We start from the raw sequence: 16,090 nt of genomic DNA, 5'->3' as shown, positions 1-16,090 counted from the left end.
GGGTGACCCGTAGAGCCTAGGCTGAAGGAGGTTCCTTGGTGGAGTGTAATGCGTTTATGCCTTCATTCTCCAAGCTCCAAGATCTTGCAGTTGGCAGGTACAAAATCTTTTCCGTGCCTGTACAGTGAGGGTAGCAACCCTTAGAAACAAGTTTCCAGCCCACATCTGGCTTCACACCCTAGACCCCCTTCCAGGGACACATCCCCTTTAAAGCGCTCTTGTTAGGAGGAAGCCAACAAAGGGAGGCTTTAAAGGCCCAGTTAACGCTGAGGACAACAAACCACAGAGCAGCCAACCAAATCTTCAGCTGAGTTCCTGGAGCCCTTGGGGGAAACCCCCAGGGCTTGGTCTGCAGGAACTACAACTTCCGGCGTGCTCGGCTGCACGGTCCGCTGGGAGTTGTAGTCCTCACCCGCCCGCTTCCCGCGCGGTTAAGGGACGGCCCAGGCAGGATCTATCCCCTCCTCTCGTCTCTGGGGTCTATGTCCTCTGAAGTGTCCTTGAAAGGCCACAGAGCCGTATTTAACTTATTTATCAGAAGAAATACAGCCCGCACTCATGCCGGGTCACCGAGGCACTGATAGCGCGACGGTTCTACGCGCATCGCCCGCGCCTCGCGGGTCGCGCCAAGGGGAAGTGTCCGGACGCCCCGCCCCACCCTCCCCCAGCCTGCGATGGTGCGGCCCGATAGGTCCATTGTGCGCCCCGGGGAGAGACGACGTTCAGCTCCTGGGTTTCGCCAGCGACGAGGGGGCGTGTCCAGATTCCCCGTTCCCGGCTTTCCCCGCTCGGCGTTGGTGAGGCCCGACCCGCCCATTGTGCACACCAAGCGGGGAGTTCAGTGAGGGGGCGTGTCCGGACGCCCCGCCCAAGTCCTCCCCATCACTGCGATGGTACGGCCCGACCGGCCCATTGCTCTCAGTGAGGCGGGGTAAAACATTCAGCTCTGGCGCGTCGTCCCCGCGGTCCCGGGAAAGGTAGTGTGCCCAGACGCTCCGCCCTCTAACCCCCCTCCACGATGGTGTGGCCCGACAAGCCCATCGCGCGCATTGGGGGTGGGGGAGGCGACGAGCAGGGTCGTCGCCACTGGGAGGTTCCACTGCGGGCGCAGGGGGAGGGCCGCGGCCGGCGGCTTGCGAGCCGCAGCCGGAGCCGGACCGGGCTGCCCCGGGAGCAACGCGCCGCTGCCTATTCCGGGTGGAGCCCAGCCGTGGCCCCAGGTAACGCCCGGGCGCGGGCCGCTGTAGACGCGGCGGGAGGTGCGGGAGCTTCGGTGAGGCCTTGCCGGCCCTAGTCGTCGCTTCGGCCGGTCCGCTTGGTCCAAGTGCTAGGGCGCCGAGCTGGACGAGTTCCTGCGCGCTCTGCGCTCGGATGGTGGGACTCCAGCGAGGATCCTGTGCCCTGTGGCCCCGTGAGGGTCCCTAACATTTTACCCTTTGGCAGCCAGAGTGACTGGAGGTCCAGGGAACAGAACAACACTGACACAGGGCCATCACTGCATTCGCGATGTATAACCCCGGGGGGGTCGGGTAGGTTTGCATCTTGCCCAGTCGCAAAGCTTTTGCCGTCTGAGCCCCAGCTTGAGTGGAGCCGGTGCTGGGGACCAGGGAAGGAAAGAATCGAGGGGTGATACGTAAAATTCAAGGAAGTGGGGTATTGGGCCTTACCGACACTGCACTCCTCTAGCCCCAGTTTTCTTCTCAGTGGAATAGTGCTCTCCTACCCGACTGCAGACTGAGCGATCCCAGTGGTGAGGTGCATGCAGTGTCCGGGTGAATGAGAAAAAAGCCCCCCGCCCCCACCCCTACCATACACACAAGGTTCACACATCCCACTGCAGATAGAGCCAGGGAATCGCACCAGTACACCGCGATCTGAGGAGGTAGGTACAGGTACTCTCACCCCCTGGACAAACAGCCTCAGGGAGCTTAGGGAAGACTTCAAGGTCACAGCCCCCGAGAGTCTAAGCAGTCTACATGTAACCTTTAGTGTAGTAACGTTCAGCGGGTGAATGGTACCTCAGTTATTAGTGTTGTCATTGACCCCATTTTACAGATGAGAACTGAGGTAAAGAGAAGATAACCTACCCAGTGTCGAAGCTGATTGGTGCTCTCGTGAGCACAAGACCCAGAACATATCTAGCTGCACGTACCCCCACTGTGTGCTCCTTGCCCATCTGCACAAATGGTCCAGTATTTGGAGAGGCAACGCTTGGGGTTCATCCTTGCCCAAAGCAGAGAGGATGTAGAACAGGACCTGTTAACGCTCTCCCTGGTGTCTGAGGCTCCGGGCTCCAGTCTGATGCTTGGTAGTATTTTGAGAGACCTGAGTCCCGAGGTCTGTGTTGTGTCCCAATGTTCCAGTTGCATGTTTTCTTAGTTTGGGGAGGGTACTGTGTCCCACCTCTACGGAGGAAGATTTGAGGGGCCAAGGAAGAAGGAACCAAATACTTCCTCACTCAGAGAGGGGGAGGCAGCCAGTTTTCAGGCTCTGATGGTAGATGGGAACCCTGGCTGGGCAGGGCCCCACTAGGAAAACAGTGCTGGCACCTTCTTCCTGCCTCAGCTTGCCAGAGTCCTGCTCATGGGCAGATGAGGCCTGGAGGAGGAGGCTGGAATGCCGCAGCTAGTGCTTAGCACTGGGATCCAGCTGAGCCCTCCAGCTCCCATCTGTGTGCTCTCAAGCCACTTGCTAGATCCTACGCCTCTCTGTGGTCTCCTTTTACCTGATGTCTTTGCAGTCTCAGAAATGTGTATGGGTCATCTGTCACCTCAGTGGTCTCTTCTGTGAAGTGGGGCAAATACTAGCATCTAGCTCCTAGCTCACTGGGAGAAGATCAGGGTGTGAGACCTGAGGAAGTTCTACAAAACCCCTCAGCACTTGCCGGAACAGAGGCAGCAAACCCCATCTGTGCTTTCTGCAATTCACTGGGCTACCCTTCTGGGTTCTGTGGTGAGGGCAGTTACTTCCTCTCTGAGAGTAAACAGTACCTGCCAACTGGGGGATGGGCTATTACACACAGTAGGTGTAAGGGCCACACCTCACAGGGAATGGGCAGCGATGAGGAAGAAGCACACACTGAAGAGGGCCACACTGGGGTTCCAAAGCATAGGACTTTAAAGAAAAGTCTAGATTTCTGGCTTCTGTTGGAAATTCAGAAAACTTGGTAAAAGTCTCCTCCCTTCTGCCCATAAATTTTTGCATGTGGCCAGGAAGGATCTTCAGATTTGGAGGGGGTGGTTTTGGCGTCTGTTCCCAGGGAGAGATTGACTGAGGGCTTCCAAGGCCGGGCCCAGAGAGATCAACAAGAGGGCCCCGCATGGGAAAAGGTGAAGGGACTGCCTAGCCAGCTATGGACAACCTAGAGCTTCTTTGAGTATTTGTGGCCCAGTGGGAGCCAGGTCCCAGGTGAGTCTGGACCCTGCTAGGACTTGCAGGATGACCACATGGAGATAGCACCTGTTGAGATGCAGCCTGATCAGGGCTCTTTGGGTCTGGGAAGCCAAAGCAAACCTATCAGGTCAGGAAAGGTACAAGGAGTTGTCTAGCTTTGTGTAGAGCTTGACCAAGAATCTGCCAGATGTCGGCATGTGAAGACATATTAGACAGAAAAAATTATACCCAGGCCAAGCGTGGGTTCAAAAGCCCATAACTGGACTGTGGATGGAGGGTGAGTTTGTGTGTTTTATGGGTACACATGTGGGCTGATATGTGGAGGTCAACCCTGGATGTCATGTCATTCCTTAGGCAGTGTCCATCCTTTTTAAAGATAGCTGTGGAACTAACCAATTAGTGTAGGCTGGCTGGGTAGGCAGCAGGCCACAGGAATCCATGTTTATTTTCATGTGTGGCAGGGATTGAACTCAGACCCTCAAGCTTGCTTGGCAAGTACTATCTCCCTAATTGTCCAGAGGGTGGCTTTCCAGGAAAAGAAATTAGTAATCTGTGCTTGTGCAGGTCCCTTCCCTTATGCAGTCCTCAGCCTTACCCATACACTGGGCTAGTGCTGATGCCATGCTTCTAGTGAAGGCTGATTTCAGTGCACTTAGAAGGCGAACCCCTTCATCCAGGAGATTACTGAGTGAGACAGTGACTGCAAGGGTTTTGTGTGATTTGTTCACACAAAGTGAAGGTCAGGGTCCCATCAGCCCTTGTAAAAGAGGAGGTGGGAATGGAACTTTGAAGGAAGGAGGAATTGATTTGTAGACTAGGAAAGGCTCCTCCAACAGAAGGGGCCAGGCTCAGCTGACAGAAGGAGCACCATTATGGTGCAAGAAGCACTTAGAAGAGGTGAGCCCAGAAGATGGGCAGGATGATGACCATATTAAAGGCACCTCCAGGTAGGAGCAGCAGGCAAGTAGATCTAGGTGTCTTTGAATGTGGGCAGGATTTCTAGGTGCTTGTAATTGGTGGAGATGAGGTTGAAGGAGACGGGAGAATTGAGGAGCCAACAAAGAATATCATTGTGCGTGTCCGTGTCAGTTCATACACGTTTGTGGGAAATAGAGTGCCATTCTGAGTATTGTCTGTGCCATTGCGTCATTTCCGTGAAGTCCCGTTGCTCAGAGATCTACAATTGTCCCCAGGTACCTTGCCATCATGCTGCTGGCTACACATCCATAGTGCAATTAGTTGGCTAAAGGGCGTTCTGAGCTATAGGCCAGACCCCCAGTTTTCTTCCAGGTTCTTTCCATTGGTTACTTTTCCTGAGGAGAGATTTACATTGTAAGAGAAAGTTTTTAATGCCTTAAAATTGGGCTTAAAGGACTGGAGAGGTATTTCAGCAGTTAAGAGCACTTGGTGCTCTTCCAGAGGACCAGGGTTCAATTCCCAGCATTTATATCAATTGACTCAAACTATCTTTAACTCCAGTTCTCAGAGGTCCAATGAGAACCATCTGGCCCTTACAGGCACTGCATACATGTTGTAAAAACATACAGTCAGATATACATTCATACATATACACAAAATGATAAAATCCTTTAAAAATAGGCCTAAGATAAATTGTTTTATAGTTTTTGGCAGTTTTTTCAGTGGGTTGTACTGTCTGAAGTTTGTGTGTGTTTGAGACAAGATTGCTGTGTAGCTCTAGCTGTCCTGGAACCCAGTGTGTAGGTCAGGACGGCAGCTATCTGCCTCCGACTCTCAGTTTCTGGGAATGAAGGCTCGGGCCATTACACCCAGCTCTGTCTAGAATTGTTTTTATAGAATTCATTTTTAGATGCACTGGTGTTTTGCCTGCGTGTATGTCTGTGTGAGGGTGTCAGATCCCCTGGATTTACAGACAGTTGTGAACTGCCATGTGGGTGCTGGGAACTGAACCCTGGCCCTCTGGAGAGTAACTAGTGCTCTTAATTACTGAACCATCTCTCCAGCCCTCTGTCTAGAATTTTTAAAAGCAAATGCAGAGTTACCAAATTTAAAAATCTAAACCAGGAGTGCTGGTATATGCCTGTAATTTCAGCTCTTGGGGAAGATCAAGAGTTTGAGGCTGCCTGAGATACAGGAGACTATGTTTATAAACAAACAAAAACAACAGTAAACAAAGAAAATAGAAAATGCCCTCCCGAACAGGTGCACCCTAATGACAATTCCTGTATCATTTCAGGATACTGTATGTAGATACAATATCCAGTTGAAATTAATAATACTGTTACATCCTATTAGCAAATTAGTTTGATTTTTTTTAGTATTTGAGATTATGGGATACATCTACAAAATACAGAGTGTCACCAGTCTGTAGCCACAGAGGTTTAACAAATGTTGCCGTTTTCTACTGACACCTTGTTCTGGGTTGGTGGGCGCTGGAAGAATCCAGTTACTACAGACCATCGTAGTAGACATTAGTGCTTTAGGTAATGCGGATGCAGCAGCTTATATAATCGGTGCAGACACCATACCCCACTTTGTACGTTTGCCTGGAGGACAGTCTAAGGGGAGACCGATGTCTGCTCCATCTCTTCTCTCAGCTGTGTTTCCTGGGTGTGTGATACTTTGTTGTTTGTCTTTTGAAGACAAGGTCTCTGTAGCTATGTAGACCAGTCTGTTCTCGAACTCACATTGATCCACCGGTCCTGGTGGAGTGACTCTCCTCTAGGGTACAGTGGACTCCTTGTCATAATCCCTAGGCTCACACGTGTTGGGAGGCATAGAGAACTAAAGTGCAGAAACTTCCCTAGGTTTGGTACAAGGGATTCCAGCTCTTCCTACTACTGCTGAACTAGAGTCTCTCCACCCCTTTTCCCGGGCCGCGCTGGAGGCGGGGTGGCGAAATGTTTCTGTGACGTCATCATACGCAGGACCAATCCCCCTGCCCGGGAGACGTTAAATCATTTGCATGGGTCCTCAGCCATTGGTCTCTTCAGCTATCTGGGTTGTCCCAGCTTTTTAAAGGCGCCGCGAAACGGAACAGAAAACGAGAGTCGAGAGGCGAGGTGAGCTATGAGGTCATCGCAGGCCTGCAGGGCTCGGGAGTGACGTCATCTCCGGGAAGTGTGCTTGCTGGGCTGAGAGCGGTCTTCTCACCTCGGCTGCCTGAGAGGCTGCGTGCCCCACAAAGGCCGCGGCCCTAATAAGGTAACCATGACATGTTAGTGCGCGCCGCCGCCCGGGCACCTGAGGTCGTGCCCCTTTTCACCTGCGACCTGGCCTTGGGGGTTTTGAAGTATGAGGTGGGGGCGAAGAGGCTTTTTTAGCCAGCCTTTCAAGATGGCGACCTGCTAGTCACGTGCCGTCCGCAGGACCCGATTGGCCGACGCGCGGGGTGGGGCGGGGCCTGCGGGGCGGGGCCTGCGGGGCGGGGCGGGTGCCGGCTCCAGCCGCTACTGTTTGCTTGAGCGTCCTGGCGCGCCCCCGCGAGCCGCCTCCCGCGCTGCGCGCCTCCGCCGCTCCGAATGTTGTGAATCAAAACGTGGGGCTGGTTCCATCCGGCCGCCGCGGACAGTTCTTAAAGGGCCAGCCCTCCGGAGAGCACAGCTGCGTCCTGCGCCGCCCTTCTCTCGGGCCCGGGCTGGGGAGGCGGAAGACAGAGCAGGCTCGCGAAGGAGCGGGCGCTTCACCGTCCGCACCCCGCATCGCGAACAAAGGAGCCCGCGTGTGGTCGGACGGCTGCCGGTGAGTCGGGCCAGGCCTCTAACTTCTGTCCCGCACCCCGGAACTACGGCTCCCTCGGGGACGCGTTGTTGTTTGCCGGCCTCGTAGGCGTCGATTCTGAGCTGCGGGAGTGGTGGGGCACAGTGGCCGGGCCCCTGGGGCAGGTGCTGCCTGCGGCTACCTAGTCCGGGCCGGGCCGCTTCTCTGCCTTGCGGAGCGCTGCGGTGGAGGGGAAGGAGCTACCCCCTCCCCCTGCAGCCGCCACTTCCTTTGTTGTTGCTTTTGTCTCACGCCGAGCACATGGTCCGGGATCCGCGGCTCTTAAAGTCACAGCGCTCTAGCCCCAGCGCTGCTGCCTGGCCTCTTCCCTCAGTGTTCCTCCGAGTGCGGCATTACGGAGTAAGAGGAGAACAACGGAGGCCCCTCCTGGGACGTGTGCGAGCTTCGGTCCCATCCTCAGGGAGGGGGTAGCTTTGAAAGACTGCTGGAGCCCCACTGCCTGTGTCTGGCCTGCTTTTGGGAGGCGCCTTATCCTCTAGGACTTTGTTTTCTTCCCCTATAATGTGAACACCTGGTTTCTTGTCTCTGCCTTTTTAGGGGCGCCCTGGGGAGATCTCAGTCCTTGCTTAAACTTATTGTAAATAAGGCTTAGCAGAAACTAAAGGAGTTCTTTAACCAAGGTCACCCAGGGAGTTTAAACTGGCCAAGGTGTGGTGGTTCCACCCTAAATCGGCCTCCGCGGCCTTTGTAGGAGTTAGGAAGCTACTGCTTAATGGGAGGTACAGCAAAGCAAGCAAGTAGGGAAGGGGAGCTTGATTCCCACCATAGCCTGATTTTACTGACCGAGGGAGCATATCTTTCTGCAAGCAGACCTTACTCGGGAGTCAGAATACGTGCTGGGAACACTGTACTTGACCAGCAGGGGTGTGGACCCATGAGGGCAAGATCAGACTTAAGGAGTTTACACAAACTTCATTGAGAATACAGTGAAAGAGAGGTGAGGAAAAGCAATGTTGCTGGTTGACCTTGAGTGTTGATTGGTCTAGCTCAGTTACTCTTGCCTCTCCAGGACGGCTACTCACACTCCATCTCCCACGTGGTCTTGAGGTGTTCTGTGGTTTTTCCTCCGACCACTGTCATTGAGAGGACTGGGGCTTTACGAAGTCTGCACCAGGGAACCAGCCAAAGAATCAGTTGTGTTCCCCGTGAGGTTTCAGTAACTGAAATGGGTGTGTCGCCTCTTTACCCCTTTAGTTTCTGGCAGGAGTTAGAGAACCACCTTTCCTTCCTGGGGTGCACAGCTAGGGCAGCATGCATCTGCCTCTTTCGATACTTAGGAGCTTATGTCTGCATAGGGTTGGGGTGCAGGACAGGAAAATCTGTCTTACTTTCTAGTGGTGACAATTCACACACTATAGCTGGCATTCCCTTGAGGTTGCCTTTTCCCTTACCTTTGGAGCGGGCTTTGATGGTTCCCTAAGACGAACCTAAGAGGTTGTTCCCATTTTTACAAAGGAGGACTCTGAGGTTCAGGGGGTGGAAGCAGTGGGCAGAAGACCCTGGCACAGTTGGAGATGTTTGTTGGGGGATGCTGTTACCGTTGGCCCCATTGCTCCCACTAGATGCCCTGCTAGCTGCTAGTTTGGGGTAGGCCAGGCATCTTGTCTCAGGTATTCTGGTCTTCGTCACCCTTATTTGTACCTGACCTGGAATCCCAAAAGTGAGGACCTATGTGTACAGGTATCTCAGAGAGAAAGCCCATTTTCTGACTCTGTGTGTGTGTGTGTGTGTGTGTGTGTGTGTGTGGGAGGTGGGGGTGGGGGCTGTATGCTTTAGTCTCATTTCAGAGACTAGGATTTGTAATCTCCCAGTGTTTACTCTGACAACACCCGGTCATTGATGCCAGACTGTGTGCTTTTACATACATACAGTAAAGGCTTTCTTCAGTGAATCCCACCCCTGCTGAGTGCCTGAACCTGAACAGGTCAGTGACAGAAATGAATCCAGGTGGTGTACCCCAGGCCTGTGGCCTTGGCCAGGCACTGTTGGGTAATGTGGAGAAAGCACTCTCCTGTGCAGATTGAAGAGTTGGGGCCCAAACTTGGGTAGAGGCAAGGGTTCTTGTGATGTTTGCAGGGATGACTGAGGTGCTTAACTGACACAACGCTCCCTTGCTGTGTCAGCAGGTGGCAGCATTTGGACATCAGATGGCCGTAGGTTTGTTGGCTGAGAAAGAGTGGAAAGACCACCTTGTGGCAGTGATGGCAGACGGCTGGCTGGTCCAATGTGATGCTCTTCAGTGTCCCAGGGCCCAGTGGGTTTCAGCATGTTCCTTGCCAAGGCTTCATCCTGACTCTGAGTTAGTTGCAGAAGCCTAAGTGAGATTGGAGACCCTGCCCTGACCCACCCTTGGGTCTGCCTGGGGTTACAGGACATGGACATATACCAGGCCTGGCATGCTGCCAGCCGAAAACTCCTTTCCCAGTCCCTGTGAAGCCTTGAGGTGGCCTTCCCCATGAGCAGCAGGCTGTAGAGACAGGCTTAAAGTCGCCCAATTCCTAGCTTTGCCATGTGGAACATAGGACAGGGAGTCTCTCCTGCCAAGCCTGCTAAAAGCTTTCCTTAATTAGTGGAGTCACACCGAGTGTACATTAGAGAAAGAGAACCACGTCTGGCCTTAGCCAAGTCCCGAGAGTGGGAAGCAGGTCAGACCGTCTTATATAGCCTGTTAGAGGGAAGTCGGGTCCCGGGTCACTTTGGAGTTCCTCTTCAGCCAGCCACATGAAAGGGGAACCTGAAGCTCCCCCAACCCCAAAAGCTGCAGCTGCCTAGTCAGCCCCTGTCATGCAGCAGCGAAGGAGCTTCTCTAGCCTGCCCCTCACTCGAGCCAGCCGGCCCTGAAGCACACTAGTCTGGTCTCTGAATTTACCATAGTCTAAGGAGATTTGATCCCATTTCCCAGAACAGGAAACCAAGACTAGCATGTTAGCGTTAGATCCCAGGCTTCAGAGAGGGATGGACCTGTCCTGTCTGGGTTTTATCCATTTCCCAGTTCTTAATTATACAAGCAACTGGATTTTTCTATCCCTCCACATCTTTCTCTAATTGCCTCCTAGGGTTGTGAGCCCCGGTCCAGCCCCTCCATCTCCCTGCCCTCCTGATGAGGCCATGGGCTCTGGCAGTGACTAAGTGGCCGCCCTCTGCCCCCGTGGGTCACTGTCGAGTCTCTACGAGACCTAGCAGCAGCCCAGGCCAGCTCTGGGGAAGGTAAGAAGTCGTCTCCATCTCTAGTTCAAGGGCAGCAAGTTTGGCTTGGGTTCAAGGGCAGAGGGGTGGGTCAAGGCCCTGAGCTACTTGGCTTCCTAGTGTGGGTTATGACCCTGGCATCCCTCCGTGAATTATAAATGAGTGGTGCCCCTCTATCCTATTGGGGCTCCTCTGTGTGGTACAGCCTTGGCCACGAGGGGCCCCTGGCCAGCCCACCTGCCCAGGATGAGCGCTTACCCTCCCAGCAGCTGCTGCCCCGACCGCCACACCTCTCTGTAGAGGAGCACCGAGCTTCAGAAGCTCCTGCCGGCAGGAGCCCCCGAATGCTGCACCCAGCCACCCAGCAGAGCCCGTTCATGGTTGATCTCCACGACCAGGTAAGTAGGACAGCTCGTACCTCACCCGTTACCCCCACTTATCTCTACGAGGCTGGTCTAAGGAGTAGAGGTAGCGAGGATGACTCCATCTCACCGTGCTTGGCATGCTATCCTATGGTGTGGATGGAGAAACTAGGTTCCAGAAAGGGGAGGGTCTTCTTCCCCAGGTTTTCTCCCTCCTGTTTTCTGGTGCTCTCTCCACAGGTGCACCAGGGACCTGTCCCTCTGTCCTACACAGTCACCACAGTGACAACCCAAGGCTTCCCTTTGCCTGCAAGCCAACATATCCCTGGCTGCAGTACCCAGCAGCTCCCAGCATGCTCCGTGATGTTCAGTGGGCAGCACTACCCCCTCTGCTGCCTCCCGCCTCCGGTGAGTGAATGCTTTCTTCTGCCCAGGTACATGCCACACTCACACTGTCCCTTCCAGCAGATGTGGTCACAAGCACCCTTAGGAACTGACCTAGGTGCCTATGCAGTACATTAGCTTGGCCTTGTGGCCCTGGCCCTTTCCAGAGCTGTGTGTGTGTGTGTTGGGGGTGGGGGGTTAAGGCAGTGTGGGTTGAGGGACTGTTGCTGCCCACAGTGGCAGAGGTGCGGTGGTGGTGGCTGTGCTGTGACATACAACCTGCCTGTGTGCTCTAGAGCAAGGCTGGGGTTGAGAGGTGCTAGAGCCTCTCGTTTGGGCACACGTGAGAACCTTTAGCTGGATGGTGTTCCCTGGCCTTTGTGGCAAGCATGGGCCCAGCTTCTCTGCCTCTCTCAGCAGCTGATCCAGGCGTGCACCATGCAGCAGCTCCCCGTGCCCTACCACACCTACCCCCACCTCATCTCCAGTGACCACTACATCCTTCACCCCCCACCACCGGCCCCGCCGCCCCAACCTACCCACATGGCCCCGCTTGGGCAGTTTGTATCCCTGCAGACCCAGCACCCACGTATGGTAAGTCTGGGGGCCGGAGAGGGTGCAGGGTGGGAAGACTAGGACTGGTTATGGCCAGCTGGCTGACCAGCCCTTCCGTGCCCAGCCCCTGCAGCGGCTGGACAATGAGATGGACCTTCGAGGAGACCAGCACCCCTTGGGTAGCTTCACTTACTCCACCTCTGCCACTGGCCCCGCCTTGTCGCCTTCAGTGCCCCTTCACTACCTACCCCATGATCCACTGCACCAGGAGCTGTCCTTTGGTGTTGTAAGTGGCCACCCTGTCCCCCAGGCCGGGCTGCGGGGAGCAGACAGGCCTGCAGTTGACCTGCACTTGGGTCCCCTATTTGCAGCCATATTCCCACATGATGCCACGAAGACTGAGCACACAAAGATACCGCCTGCAACAGCCGCTGCCACCACCCCCACCGCCGCCTCCGCCATCGTATTACCCAAGCTTCCTCCCCTACTTCCTGTAAGTGCCAGCATAACTGCCCTAGAGCCATTGGGCCTTGTCTTTTAGGGGCCTCCTCCATAGTACACACAGCGGTCATCCTTGCCCCTCTGCCGGTGCCTGGAACAAATCCAGGATCCTGAGCTTGCACTGTGCAGACTCTGCACTGTGCACAGGGCGGAGTGAGGGTCCCTTTGGACTGCCTCTGCTGACCTGCACTCTGGGACTCCCTCCCTGTCTAGTTCAATGCTGCCAATGTCACCAACCACCGTGGGCCCTACCATCAGCCTGGATCTGGATGTGGATGATGTGGAAATGGAGAACTATGAGGTCTGTAGAGCCTGTGCCAGGGGTAGGGTTGGGGAGACGAGCCTCAGGTGCTGCTGACCCTCCCTTGCCTGGCTCTAGGCTCTCCTGAACCTGGCTGAGAGGCTGGGAGATGCCAAGCCCCGAGGCCTCACCAAAGCAGACATAGAGCAGCTGCCGTCATACCGCTTTAACCCTGACAGTCACCAGTCTGAGCAGACGCTGTGAGTGTCGCACTGAGACCCTTGGGAGGGCACTCAGCTGTCAGTGTGGGGTGACACTAAGCTCCTCTTCAGGTGTGTGGTCTGCTTCAGTGACTTCGAGGTGCGGCAGCTGCTCCGAGTTCTCCCCTGCAACCACGAGTTCCATGCCAAGTGTGTTGACAAGTGGTTGAAGGTAAGGTGGCCTGGCTCCTGGGTGTCCCCCCGTGGCCAGGTGTGGAGGAGAGTGTCCAGGTCGAATAGGTGGGGGTGGGGAGGTCACACAAGAGTGGGGTCTGACGTGTGGGTGTTCCTCCCAGGCCAACCGGACCTGTCCCATTTGCCGGGCGGATGCCTCCGAGGTGCCCAGGGAGGCCGAGTGAGGCTCCACAGCCACCCACAAGAGCCCTGCCCAAAGCTCCGGAGATGGGTGGGGGGAAGCAGGGAGTGGCCCAGGGAGAACTGTAAGGGAGGGGCCAGGCCTGTCAGCGTTCCCACCTGCTACTCCAGAGCTGGTGCCAGGGTCAGCCCTGGAGAAGCCCCTGCAATAAGCCCCTGCGTTTGCCAAGCTCCAAAGACTCCTTCCCCCGTCTGCCTGCCTGCCTGCCTGCCTGCCCGCCATGGAGCTGTCTGAGTGTCCCCAACTCAGTCTGCCTCTTAGTTACCCCTGGGTCCTTCTTCCTGCTGGCTCTGGGAGGCAGGAGTCCATTGCCCAAGTGTGGTGGCTGGTGTGATTCCTCAGGCCCCAAAACGGGGCAAAGGAATGGCCACCCTGGGTCAACTGGTCTCTTGTACTGAAGTGAAGTGTCCTTCCCTGCCCTAGTGTCCTGCCAGGTGTGTGGGCAGAGTAGCCAGAGACATTTCCTCAGTTCTCCTGTTTAACTCCAGACAGACTTAGGCAGTCAGCTCTGCCGCTGTGCGGGGTGGGTCTGACCCCCAGGACCCTTCCTTACCCCAGGCACAGCACTCCAGCCCACCCTCCAGGCTGGAGAGTGTCCCAGCCAGGCTCCATGAGCAAGTGGGAAGGGGCTCCAATGGATACGTTGTGTTCTGCAGTAGCCGAGCCACGATCTGGGCATGTCCTTGTGTTCCTGGTGGCTACCCCTTCACCAGTGACAATGTCAGACCCATGCTCGATCTTCCCCTCTGTCGTTTTGCATGAATGTGAGGAACAGCAGTTTTTGTTTATTCATTTGGCCCAAAATTGCGTGTAGGGTGTGGATATTTAAGAGGTGTTTGGTTTTTATTATCTTGTTTTCCCTTTGGTGTAATAGGAGTGGGGGCATAGGGACCGACCAGGACCAAATGCCCATGGGGCAGGGTAGGGTCAGGTTGTGCCACACCAGTCGTCCTCATGAGTGCGGCTGGGACTGCGCTGGGTGGCTGGAAGTCACAGGGCAGAGTTGGGGGGTCTGTGCTCAGCTGATAACTGCCATGCACTGTACTGCACATGTCCCTAGAGCCTCCCGGGACCGGCTGCTTTTCAGGGCATCTCCTCTCCAGCCAGGGCCTGTGTCCCACCTGCCTGGGTGAGTCTCCTAGCAATCCGGTGAGGACAGGGATCAGGGAGGGTGTGGACCTCCACCTCGGGGCCCCTCCCAGCCTGATTCCTGCCCTCCGAGGTCTGGAGGAGGCTGTGTTCCTTACCCTCCCTCCAGGGCCCTTCCTTTTCCCTTCCTACCGCCAACCAACTGGGGTTGCTGCCCGGAGTGAAGGAACCGCGTGTGGGGCCGGCACATCCTAGCAGGCAGCCATTGGCGCCTGCTGCCTCAGGGATGCTCCAACCACCCTCCTTCTCACAGCAGCCCTGGCTCCCTGCCTCCCGCCCCAGCGCTGCCAGGGCCCCATTGGCCTGCTCCCACCCCACAAGAACCCAAAGTCTTACTGTATATAACTCCAGGTGATGTTTCTATATTTATAGCAGTGTTGAAAATCCACGTGTTTTACACAGAGAACCACCTTCTCCAACCCCCATCCCTTCCTCACCCCAAAAAAGGTTTTCAAACCCTTGTGGTTCCTGGGGCAGCGGAATCGGCTCATGGATTGTGTCGGCTGCGGTGAGGATTCCAACAAGCAGCTACTAGGGGGGAATACACCTTTTCTTTTTAATCATTTAAGAAGATTTATGAAGCAATTACTTAGGATGTTTGTGATTTGCCGACCTTGCTGTAGATGCCATGTTACCAATGATCTCCTGTGGTGGGGGCTGGCATTGTTTACTCTTTATTTACCAACTTCTGGCCTAGGCATGACAGTGGGCACCTTCCCCCAGCACTGCTGGGCCCAGCGCCTGTGTTCTGTGTTAGAAAGGTTTTATATATATATAACTAAACACACATACACACACACATATATATATATAAACACATGTGATTTGGGGGCCCTGTTCCTTGCACATCTTACAGTTACCTCATTTTTCCCATGTATGTATTTGAGAAAATGCTAATATATAGAGACAAATGGTTCTTAAAGCTTAAATGTGTGGTTTTTCCATCCCATTGGACTCACATTGGTTTGTAGCATTTAATATAACTAGTATGTTGTATTATATATGTGTATACATTTAACATAACTAGTATGTTGTACTATATATGTGTATACTGATTGAAATTTTTAACAGATTTGTACTTTTTTTAAAATGAAAGTTGCTAGTTCTGCTTGACCAAGTAGTGCAATCATTATTTTTTTTAATATTGTTGCTGATTTCAGAGGGATATTCACTAATAAATGTATGATGAATACAAGTGCTGCCCAAGCTGCCTCTAGCCCCTGCGTCCTTTCTGTAAGAGAAGTGGGGAGGACCTGGGGGCTGGGGTGGTGCTCAGTGGGGCAGTGGACCCAGGAACCCAGCAGCACTGACCGGACACAGCGGCCTCACATGAAATTGGATTCTATGGGCAAGTTACAAGATTGCGTCTGACACCCGTTGTGGTGGTGCACGTACACCCGTAGGATTCGCTATAGGAGGCAGAGGCAAAAGGATCACAAGTGGGGTTGGGGATTTGGCTCAGTGGTAGAGCGCTTGCCTAGCAACCGCAAGGCCCTGGGTTCGGTCCCCAGCTCCGAAAAAAAGAAAAGGGGGGAAAAAAAAAAGGATCACAAGTTTGGGGCCAGCCTGGGCTACACTTTTTTTTTTTTTTTTTTAAGTTTCCATCTAACAAGTTTGGGAAGGGGCATCTTTTACTAGTCCTGACTTCTAAATTCTTGGCATACATCTCACGTAGCCCGGGCTGGCCTCAGGTTCAAGTCTGTAGTTGAGGATGAACTGGAATCTCCTGAACCTTAGGCTTCTATCTCCCAAGCCCTGGAATTAAAGGCAATGTCCCCTCACACAGGCCCTGACATTGAAGTTCTGAGGGAGTGGACTGCATGCAGCGGGGCGGTACCGTGTGCCGCCTAGCATGTGCCAAGCCCTGGACCTCATCCCCAACATGATGGAAAACAAAACCCTGAGGTAGAGTTCAGACTGGATC

At 54.4% G+C, this 16,090-nt stretch overlaps 1 protein-coding gene across 11 annotated transcripts; it reads left to right on the top strand.

Moving 5' to 3' along the window:
* The first annotated feature begins 1,085 nt into the window (after nt 1–1,085).
* Nucleotides 1,086–15,374, top strand: Rnf44 (ring finger protein 44). Of its 11 annotated transcripts, none has more exons than XM_032884445.1 (11): nt 1,086–1,220; nt 10,209–10,359; nt 10,544–10,736; nt 10,941–11,108; nt 11,505–11,678; nt 11,764–11,925; nt 12,011–12,132; nt 12,354–12,441; nt 12,520–12,641; nt 12,714–12,813; nt 12,938–15,374. In XM_032884445.1, exons 2-11 carry the CDS (start codon nt 10,253–10,255, stop codon nt 12,998–13,000), a joined length of 1,299 nt encoding a protein of 432 aa, XP_032740336.1. In that variant the 5' UTR covers nt 1,086–1,220; nt 10,209–10,252; the 3' UTR covers nt 13,001–15,374. The 11 variants fall into 11 exon arrangements, with proteins under 11 accessions (XP_032740336.1, XP_032740330.1, XP_032740338.1 ...); XM_032884439.1 differs by having other exon boundaries at nt 11,502–11,678; XM_032884447.1 differs by having other exon boundaries at nt 1,088–1,220; nt 10,605–10,736; nt 11,502–11,678.
* Nucleotides 15,375–16,090: the final 716 nt, after the last annotated feature.

This window comes from Rattus rattus, chromosome 14, assembly GCF_011064425.1.
Source record: "Rattus rattus isolate New Zealand chromosome 14, Rrattus_CSIRO_v1, whole genome shotgun sequence".
NCBI lineage: Eukaryota > Metazoa > Chordata > Mammalia > Rodentia > Muridae > Rattus > Rattus rattus.
This window is presented reverse-complemented; position numbering and strand designations above follow the sequence as displayed.